General features: G+C 46.7%; 2 protein-coding genes across 3 annotated transcripts in view; one reads left to right on the forward strand and one right to left on the reverse strand.

The window, feature by feature from the left end:
• CHDH (choline dehydrogenase) overlaps positions 1 to 613 on the reverse strand; it is a 54,897-nt gene extending 54,284 nt beyond the window's left edge. The window contains exon 1 of the mRNA XM_015571117.1: positions 536 to 613. The gene's annotated coding sequence lies outside the window, so the exon portion shown is untranslated. The remainder of the gene's footprint in view (positions 1 to 535) is intronic.
• IL17RB (interleukin 17 receptor B) overlaps positions 1 to 9,623 on the forward strand; it is an 18,451-nt gene that overhangs the window by 6,124 nt on the left and 2,704 nt on the right. For both annotated transcript variants that reach the window (XM_015571112.1, XM_006754695.2), the window contains exons 3-10: positions 546 to 674; positions 2,209 to 2,336; positions 2,960 to 3,086; positions 5,007 to 5,054; positions 6,090 to 6,229; positions 6,606 to 6,671; positions 7,678 to 7,777; positions 8,894 to 8,992. In XM_015571112.1, the coding sequence (XP_015426598.1) occupies positions 563 to 674; positions 2,209 to 2,336; positions 2,960 to 3,086; positions 5,007 to 5,054; positions 6,090 to 6,229; positions 6,606 to 6,671; positions 7,678 to 7,777; positions 8,894 to 8,992 (820 nt within the window). In that variant the 5' untranslated portion in view covers positions 546 to 562. The remainder of the gene's footprint in view (positions 1 to 545; positions 675 to 2,208; positions 2,337 to 2,959; positions 3,087 to 5,006; positions 5,055 to 6,089; positions 6,230 to 6,605; positions 6,672 to 7,677; positions 7,778 to 8,893; positions 8,993 to 9,623) is intronic.

A 9,623-nucleotide genomic window follows, 5' to 3' on the forward strand; every position in this document is an offset into this window, starting at 1 on the left:
CAAGAGGGGACAGGCAGGCCAGGAATGGCTGTGCAAGGTAGAAAGTGAGGTCTGCCACTCCTGGGAGGGAGAGCAAGAGCTGAGGGCGGTCACTTACACTTAGAAACAGGAAGCGAGTATTTTAGAGAAGGAGTGTTTGAGAGTGTAGCGTTTGAAGACTGGGTGGATTTCTGTCCAAGAAATGTGGATGAAGAGGGTGAGCTGGAGGAGAGATGGTACCTGCAAAGACTAGAAAGTGGGAAGTATGTGGGCCAGCTGAATGGAGTCCAGGCTGAGGCATGGGGAAGGCAAGACTGATTCTAATAAACATGTCAAATACACTAAATAAATACACAGACACACAGAGGCACCTAGAGTGGTCCCAAGTGGTCTGTAGGTTGGGGCCAGGAGATTGTGTCAGTTAACACTGAAAAATGTCAGGCTGCCTCAGCAGAGAGAAGCAAAGGACTGTGAATGAGGGTTGGATCAGGGAGAGTCGCTTAGAGCAGATGGCGTTGAATTGGGCGAGGGAGGGGTGTGTCATGGGCAGTCTCACCTCCTCCCAGGACCTTCTCCAGAGTGGATGGTCAGTCACACTCTGACCCCAGGAGACTTGAGGGACCTTCGAGTGGAACCTGTTGTAACGAAAAGCTCTTCAATTCTGATGAACATAAGCTGGATACTCCGAGCAGATGGTAAGTTTGCATCAATCAAAGTTAAGGTAGAAATGTGCAGATTATGTGATCCTTTAATTTTAATCCTAGACATATGCCCAGAAAAATATATACATACATGCACCCAAAACTACAGACTAGAATGCTCATAGTAGCATTATTCATAACAGCCAAAAGATGGAAATGCCTGACTAGAATTGTAATCACAGATTGGAATCCAATAGAGCAATGAGCACGAACAAGCTGTGACAATACACAATGTGGATGAATCTCACAAATCCAAGAAGCCAGATTCAAAAGCATTTCTACATTCATATCTGCATACATGCCTATTGTCGTGTGTACCATATGATTCCATTAATAAAAATGCAAAACAAACAAAACTAAGGCAAGCAGTTAGGAGTCAGGATAGTGGTTATGCTGGGCTGGGAGTGAATGAAATGAAGCAAGAGGGACACTCCTGGGGTATTTCCGACCTGGGTACTGGCTACCGGAGTGTGAACACTCAACAGGTGGAGCCCTTCTGATCTGTGTGGTTCTTGGTGTATAATGTCACACCTGAAGGAAGAAGACAAGTTGAGGACAGAGATGACTCCCCCAGGTTTAGGAAAAGTACCTCTTGGGTGGTGAGCATACAATATACAGATGATGTATTACAGAATTGTACACTTGAAACCTAAATCATTTTATTAACAAATGTCACCCCAATGAATTCAACGAAAATTTAAGAGGGGGAAAAAAAGGAAAAGCACTGGCTTAGATGACTTTCCCACTTCTCAGTAGCTTGTGGAAATCCTGGCAGCCCCCCAAGGCAGCTTGTGATGAGCCAATTCCGGGGTCCTAAAGTCCATGTTTCCACCCTAAATTCAGTTAAATTCCCTTTGGTCAGGACTCTGGGAGTGCCAGGCACAGAGAGGTGCATCAGCTATGGACATGGGCACAGGGACAGTGCTCAGAATCCCAGAAGGAGCTGTGAGTCGATGGGTGCCGGGAAGAGAGGAGAGGGCCCTGGTGAGGTCACTTTAAATTAGATGTTGCAATAACACGATTGGCCCCATACTTAGCAGAGTGAGCTCTTGTATCTGTCAGCCGTTGCTATAGATATAAGTTGGGCCCTGAGGGAGCAAGCCCTGGAGAGGCAGATAGGAGAAAAGGGCACTCCAGGAAGAAGACTTGGCATGAATGTAAGTGCAGTCAGAGCAGGCATGGTTTGGTGATGACATTCTGGAAGGTTCTTCCTTCTGAAGAGACTCAGACTAGTGCAAGCTAGAGTCACCTTTGTAGGTATCCTGTGAAATTCAGGCTTAGCTGTGATGAGGAAAACATTTGGGCTTTGGAATCTGAATCCATATTCTACCCAATGAGCTTAGTGAGCTTAGGCAAATCTCCCTGAAATTCCCTAAATGTCATACACCCCATCCGTGAGCTGAGGACAACAATGGTGTCTACCTTTCAGGTCTGTTGTATGAAATGAGATGAGGCATGTACACTCCTGGCATCAAGCTGACCACATAATGGGTGCTAAATAACCAGCTGCTCTCGTCTCTCTCATTAGCCAGCATCCGCTTTCTGAAGGCCACCAAGATCTGTGTGTCAGGCAAAAGCCACGTCCAGTCCTACAGCTGCGTGAGGTGCAATTACACAGAGGCTTTCCAGACTCAGACCAGACCCTCTGGCGGCAAAGTAAGCACTTGGAGAAACTTGTCCTTAACACTAGGAAGGCCCTTTGCTAAGGCATATGGATGGAGTGCTGCACACATAGGCTGGTGAGCAACTGCAGCTTCCAGCCTGGAGCATGCTGTCTGGGCTCAAAGCCCGTTTTTGTGTGCCTTGGGCAAGTCAGCAGCTCTCAGCCTCAGTTTCCCCATCAGCAAAGTGAGGGAGACTGAACTTATATTTTGGTTCTAAAATTTTACACTTTTTTGCTTCTGTGAGTTACACGGACAAATTGTGTGGGGACCATTCCCTAGGTCAGGGGTGGGGAACCTTTTTTCTGCCAAGAGCCATTTGGGTATTTACATCATTCACAGGCCATATAAAATTACCAAGTTAAAACTTGGCCTGCTATATTTGGTCAAACATTTAATTAATTCACCCCCAATGCCTTGGCAGGGCCAGATTTCGAGGGCCTTATACGGCCCGAGGCCGGACATTCCCCACTCCTGCTCTAAATAGACATTGACTAGAGACCTAAGTTTGAGCAGTAGGCTAAGGAATGAAACCATGAATGAAAAGGCCACACAAAGGTACTATGTTCCTGCATTGCCATGTTTCAGAAATTTAGGAGTCCTTCCTTTGCCTTTCAGTGGACGTTTTCCTACCTTGGTTTCTCTGTGGAGCTGAACACACAATATTTCATTGGGGCCCATAACATCCCCAATGCAAATATGAATGATGACAGCCCCTCATTGTCTGTGAATTTCACCTCACCAGGTAAACTTCCTCCATCTTCTGTTATTCTGTCTTGCTGGGAGGCTTGCTTTGGGGATGTGGCTTGGTATAGGGAGGTCAGGGTACCCTGGACAAGACGTTTGGCCTTACCACATCTTGTACTATGGACACCACAGTAACTGCACCTCAGAGCAGAGGGGGTAAAATTGGGGAAAAGCCCATTTCCATGTGTCAGGCACTATGCTGAGCACTTGGATGCATCCTGTCACATAAGCCTCCAATAGTCCTGAGGATGGGATAGCAGCTTTACAGGTGAAGACGTTTCTCCAGGAACTTGGCCTGGGTCACACGCACAGTAAGAGAGAAGCTGACATTCAAACTCTGGTCCTTGTTGGTCCATGCACTTTAGCCACTCTTTGTCACCGATGCAAAACATTTTGTTCCAGCCCTGGCCAGTGTGGCTCCATTGGTTGGAGCATCATCCCATATACCAAAAGGTCGTAGGTTCGATTCCCAGCCAAGATGTGTGTGGGAGGCAACTGATCAATGTTTCTTGCTCACATCAATGTCTCTCTCTCTATAATTCTAAAAAATTTTTTTAAAAAAGGTAGATTGATATATTTGAAAATAACAAAATGTTTGTTCAAGTCTTGGCTTCCTAGCATGCTGTGTTGTTTGAGAGCATACTGCAGGGTCTCTGAGGATGTACAGCCACTAGGTGTGTCCCTGAACTGCTGGTGAAGGCAGGTGGCACTGTGTTGAATGTTGGGTTCTTTCCCCTGCTTTACATCATTCCATCAGCTCCCCAGGGTCACACCTGCAATGTCACACACAGGGCTGGGGTTAGGATGAGACAGGATCATGGGTGAAGGTGCCAGCATGGTGTCTGGCTGCAGCAGTTCCCACAGCACCCCCATCTGGAATGGGTCACCTGTTTTGTACCCCACTCCTGCTCTGTCTCAGGTGAATTTCCAAATAGGCAATTTCCAATCGTTGTTTTTTTGAGACTGTGGTCCAGGGTTTTCTTGGTGCCACACCTCTTACTACACAGCAGTTTCTAGCTTTCTTGATGAGAACAAACCTCATCTTAGACAATATAAATGTGTTTGTGTTGGAATGATTTTAAATTTATAGGAAAGTTGAAAAGATAGTTCAAAGAGTTTCCATATACCCTTTAATGTTTCCCTTATCATTAAGGTCTCACATTGCCATGGGACATAGGTCACAACTAATAAACCAACGTTTGTACATTTTATTAACTAAGCTCCAGACTTTATTTGGATTTTGCCTGCTTTTCCATGAATGTCCTCTTGCTGTCCCAATCTCCTCTGGTCTGTGACAGCTTCTTAGTCTTTGTTCCTCACGGCCTTAACAGTCTTGAGGAGTGCTGGTCAGGCGTCCGTATAATGTCTCCCATCTGAGTATACTTCAGGGGTGAGGCACCCTTCTCATGGCACCCCATCAGGGGTAGGTGACATCCACACATCATTGGTAGTGTTGACCTTTATCACTTGGTTAAGTGGCACCTGCCAGTCTTCTCCATGTAAATACACTGTTTCCCCTTCCCAAGTCTAGTTTTGGGAAACAAGTCACTATGTCTCCCCCACATGGGATGGGAGTGTGTTGTAGATTAAGCTCCACCACCTGGTAGGGGCAGTATTTACACATGTTATCCAACCTCATTTTAAAGGCTGGTTTGAATCTTCTTGGGGGATCATAGATCCTGTTGTGATAAAGGCTGCATTTAAGTTAGACTCTGGTTTTCATTTCACGGGTAGATAATCTTCTGTTCAACAGTAAAATGTTCGTGTCCCACTTAAATCTGCTATCTTACCTCACATCTTGAATGTTCTGGCAATTCGTATGGGGTGTGGTGAGCATATATGTGTGTGTACTTGTTGGCAAGGGTGTGGAGCACTGATACCTTTTCTAAAATGTAAAAAGTTTCATTCAAATTTCCAGGCTGCCTAGACCATCTAATGAAATACAAAACCCAGTGCATCCAGGCAGGTAAGTGAATACAGCACTTGCTTTTGTTATTTGAAGGAACTCGTAACTTGAGCCAACAAGCTCAGCCCATCTTCCATGAGAAACGGAGGCGAGGGCAGGGGACTATGTAACCAAGCGGCTCAGGCAGTGAAGGCTGCCCGCCAGGGCTTTGCCCACTGAATCCCGCAGCCAGTGTGTCCAGGGAAGGACAGGCCTGAGTGGGTTTATGTAGTAAGCAAGTCACAGAACCATGCCACACCCTGGTGGCTGAACCACATTTTAGCTCTAACCACGTATAGTGGTGCTGATCGAAGGCCCTTCCTGATTGGAGGGGAGTCTGTAAGCCCTTCCACCTGCTCGGGTACCTGTATCTCTCATCTGTGGCCGTGGGGCCCTGGGAACCTTCTATGTGGATTAGCAAACATTCCTGGTGCGAGTACTAGCTGAAGCAGTGACCTGAAAGCATGTTCTCAACCTGTGTCCTCACAGGGGTCACCTCTTACATGCGAGGCCACTAGAACCTGCCCCTACCCTTTTAATTTTGAAATCAGCCCCTTCAGGACAAACAGTCCCAAGTGTCCAATTTCCAAAGATTGTAGGACTTGTTTAAATTTCTGGGTAATGTAGTGTGAGGATGCTCAAGAGGCTAGTGGTATTGAGCAGAATTGGTCCCTTTTAGGCACCCCCATCCCACAAGGCATCCCTGTGTACCCTGTCAGGCTGAGCGGCACGTGGTCTCCTTGTCAGCAGATGTAGAGGACATTGGGGGTGTGAAGAGGTCTGAGGACCTTCATCCAGTCCTGGAGCTGCTCCTAAAGACCGCCTGTGCCTGGGCCGGAAGTGGTCTCCTAGATGGGGAAACAATGCATGCTATTATACATCACCTTCCTGGAAATTAACCTCATGCTGATTTGCAAGTCACATGAGTGAAACAACTATTTTCTTCCCATAGAGTAGACCTGAAAACTTGTATTTGTTTTTGTCAAGCCCTTTTTGGGGACTTAAATGAGGGAAGAGTTTGCAGCTTCATCCATGTGATTCTCTCTCCACTGATAGGAAGTCTGTGGGATCCAAACATCACAGCTTGTAAGAAGGATGAGAAGACGGTAGAAGTGAATTTTACAACCAGTCCCCTTGGAAACAAATACATGGCTATTATCCTAAATAAAAATGTGATTGGGTCTTTGGATTTGGAGGTACTCTCTCCCTTCCTTTCCTTACCACCACCCCATCCTCCACCCCAGCTTTCCTTACCTTGCTGAAGAGCAATGTGGACACTCTAGGATTCCTTTCTTTTGAGAGACCCCGGGCAAGACTGTTTCCTGTCCAAATGTGGTGGGTGTTTCTTATTGATTCAATAGAGAAAAACAAGTCCCTGGTGCTTCCCTGGAAATGTCCCTGTGAGCCTAAGTTGCAACCAAGGTAGAGGGTCCGACGCAGGAAATGCACCTGTGTTCACATAGTCTGATGCACTGAAGGAGTTTGGGAAGAGTGGTTTCTTCACTGGCCGTCTTTGATCTACTCACTCACATGGCACATCATTCTTGATTTTGTCTCCCTTCTCTGCACCAGAGCAAACTCACTCACGTGTCTGTCATGGTTCCAGTGACCCAGGAGAGTGAAGGTGCTGTGGTCCAGGTAAAGTTCAGTGATGACTCTGGGAGGGGAAGACTGTTTCTCCACTGTTAGTGGCTTTTGATGAGTCCTTTCAAAGTTGTAGTGAGTTCGCATCCTGTGCATTTCTGCAGCTGTCACACATCAAGTGATGTTAATGGGAAATCCTTGGCTGGTCTAGGGGTGGGGAGGTCAGGAGGCTGACCTTACAGTTATGGCCCCTTTTGCTTTTATTAGTCGATGTTGACTTTCCTAAGGATTTTTGTTTTCGTTTTCTGTTACAAAGTCTATGAGTAATTTTGAGACAAGAGTACCATTTATTTCCCCTAGCCTGTTTTAACTGCAAAATGAAGTAACAATGTGAAATGCCAAGACTGGGGTTCCTGATTAATGTACGAGCTTTGGAGGGCAACTGCCTGTCCTTACAGGCCTCAGTTTACTCAGGTGCGGGGGAGGAAGCTGGACGAGTAAATGCTCTCCGGTCCCATTCAAATCTGAGTTTATGATGTGGGGCTGTGGAGGGTCTCAGTGGGGCACAGCCACACCCAAGATAGGAGGAGCTTTTGCTTCCCATTCCGTATCATAAAGGCAGTGCCCTGCCCTGCCAGAGGGAGCAGACGCCTGTCCGCACCCTTTTCCAGGGAACCAGACTTTCCTCGTCCCTTTCTTTCATGAAGTGGAAATTAATAGGAGCCCTGCTGCCGCTTGTTTGAGGAACTATTTGTGTATATATGGGATGTGACCTAACCCACAGATATGGAAAGTAACATGTTAGCAACATGTACAAAGTTCAGGTTCAGACCCCAGGAGACTTAGAAGGTGCTTCAGTCTTGGGTCACTGGTTTGGAATTTAGGGCTTTGTCACTGAAGCGTGACCAAGGGGAAAATGTCGTATTACAAGGGGTGGGGGAGTGGGGACAGGGTTGAAACCAGAAAAAAAGGGGAGCGAAGTTTTGGTAGGAGTGGGAATCGTGCTGAGATTCTGCTCTGACACATGGTGGTACTTTCTGAGCCTCTCCTTTTCCCTCAGTTGACTCCGTATTTCCGCACCTGTGGCAACGACTGCATCCGTCGCAAAGGAACCGTTGTACTTTGTCCACAAACAGATATGTCCTTCCCTTTGGATAACAGTAAGTGCCCAGTCACTGTCACCGGATGATCAAAGAGATTCAGGACATGAGGGCCACTGTCAACCCCCCACCCCCCGACCCCATCAGTATGGCAGGATGTACATGGGGGTGGGACTGAGTCCCTGCCTGTGGATGCTAAACGAGCAGGCAGGGACAGATGTCAGAGCTGCCCAGAGCCTGCAGTTGGAATAAGAATGAAGGCTTTATTTATAAAATCACCCCAAGTCCTTTATGAAGCAGGATATATACAAGAAGGGGAAAAATAAACAGTGCAAAATGGATGTTCAGAGCCACAAGGATCTGCTGAAAAAAAGTCAAGAGCGTAACAGGACTGAGTGAATGAGAGAACGTGCACTTCCCTACATTTATCTTATTAGTCCCAGTGGCCCAGACCTCGCTGTGGCTGTAACTTGATGGCGTCATATGGCCAACATTTGGATAACAAATTAGGAACACTGGCACCAGAAGACACACCTCATTGGAACGGAGAGCAGCATGTTCTGGAAAAGGTGCCTCCGGATTTAGAGATGTTAGTGCTTCCATTTACAGTTCTGGAACTAGCCCAAGAGTAGAGTCAACACTTGGAAGGTGTTCTTGAAATGCAGCCAAATCAACTGAAGACAACCCAGGTGTTGAACAGTCCTGAATGTGTGACCACAGTGACTGTGGGTTCCTGAGCACATCTGTGTGCCTGAGCTTACCTGGTCCTTGGCATTCCGTGAGGGGTGGCAATATCCCCCACATATCCAAGTCTTACAATACAGCCTTTAAAAATGCCGTCTCTGTTTACCAGATATTAAGTATCTGTGCCCAGAATAACATTAATTTGTCAAAGAACAAAAAAAAAAAAAAAAAAAAAGAATGTGAACTCTGGTTACCAGGGTGTAAACATGGAGTGGGAAGCCAAAGTGATCTGAGAGGACTGTTCTCCGCCTCCTCCCATATCCCTCTTGAGAACGGAGTGAAAGATGTGGACACTGTAGGAAAACATACCATTCTGCAGACTGAGAGATCTAGTGGCCCTTGGTTTTAAAGAGGTCTAAACTTCTGCAAAGTATACAGTAATAATCTTAGATTCCAAACATGAGGTCATTTGGTTTGGTTTTGTTTCTGCAGGCAGAAGCGTGCTCAGTGGCTGGCTGCCTCTCCTCCTCCTGGTCCCACTGGCAGCCACGGGGATGCTGGCGGCTGGGACCTGTCTCATGTGGAGGCATGGTAAGGGCAATAATGCTGTGCTTTCAAGAAACCTGGGTGAAGAAATAACACTTTGAATGTTTTTAAAGGAGATTCCTCTAGAGGCTATCCCATTTTGGCACTGAACAGGAGTCAGATAGCATTTACTTAATGCCTAGAGCTCTCCTAAAAAGACTGACATAACGACTGGGTCACATCTGCTGAGCTAAAGCAGGGATCTAATCTCCAAACCTGTGGCTATCATCTGTTTTATTTTTACCATTGAGGCATGGACAGGTACTGAAAAGGGCAAAGATAGCTAGTAAGGAATGGCACTGTACCTGTGGTACGTCCTCTCTGCTAGTTCCTATCCTATATAATAAAAGAGAAACATCCAAATTAACCGTCCCTCTGCTACGCTCAAGCCACACCTGCAAAGCCACGCCTACCAACCAATCAGGAGCAAGTATGCAAATTAACCCAACTAAGATGGCGGCGGCCATGGAGCTGGAGCGAGCAGGAGATTTGGGTTGCCCCCGGCGATGGAGGAAGCCAAGCCCTCAGGTCCACTCAAGGCTACAAAGTTTCAATTATAGAAGATAAATAAATCCCAGGAAAAAAAAAAGAAAAAAAGGAGAGGCTGGGAGTTTGGGTGGCCGGGGGGCGTGGCCCG

This window comes from Myotis davidii, unplaced genomic scaffold (genome assembly GCF_000327345.1).
Source record: "Myotis davidii unplaced genomic scaffold, ASM32734v1 scaffold111, whole genome shotgun sequence".
NCBI classification, from domain to species: Eukaryota; Metazoa; Chordata; class Mammalia; order Chiroptera; family Vespertilionidae; genus Myotis; species Myotis davidii.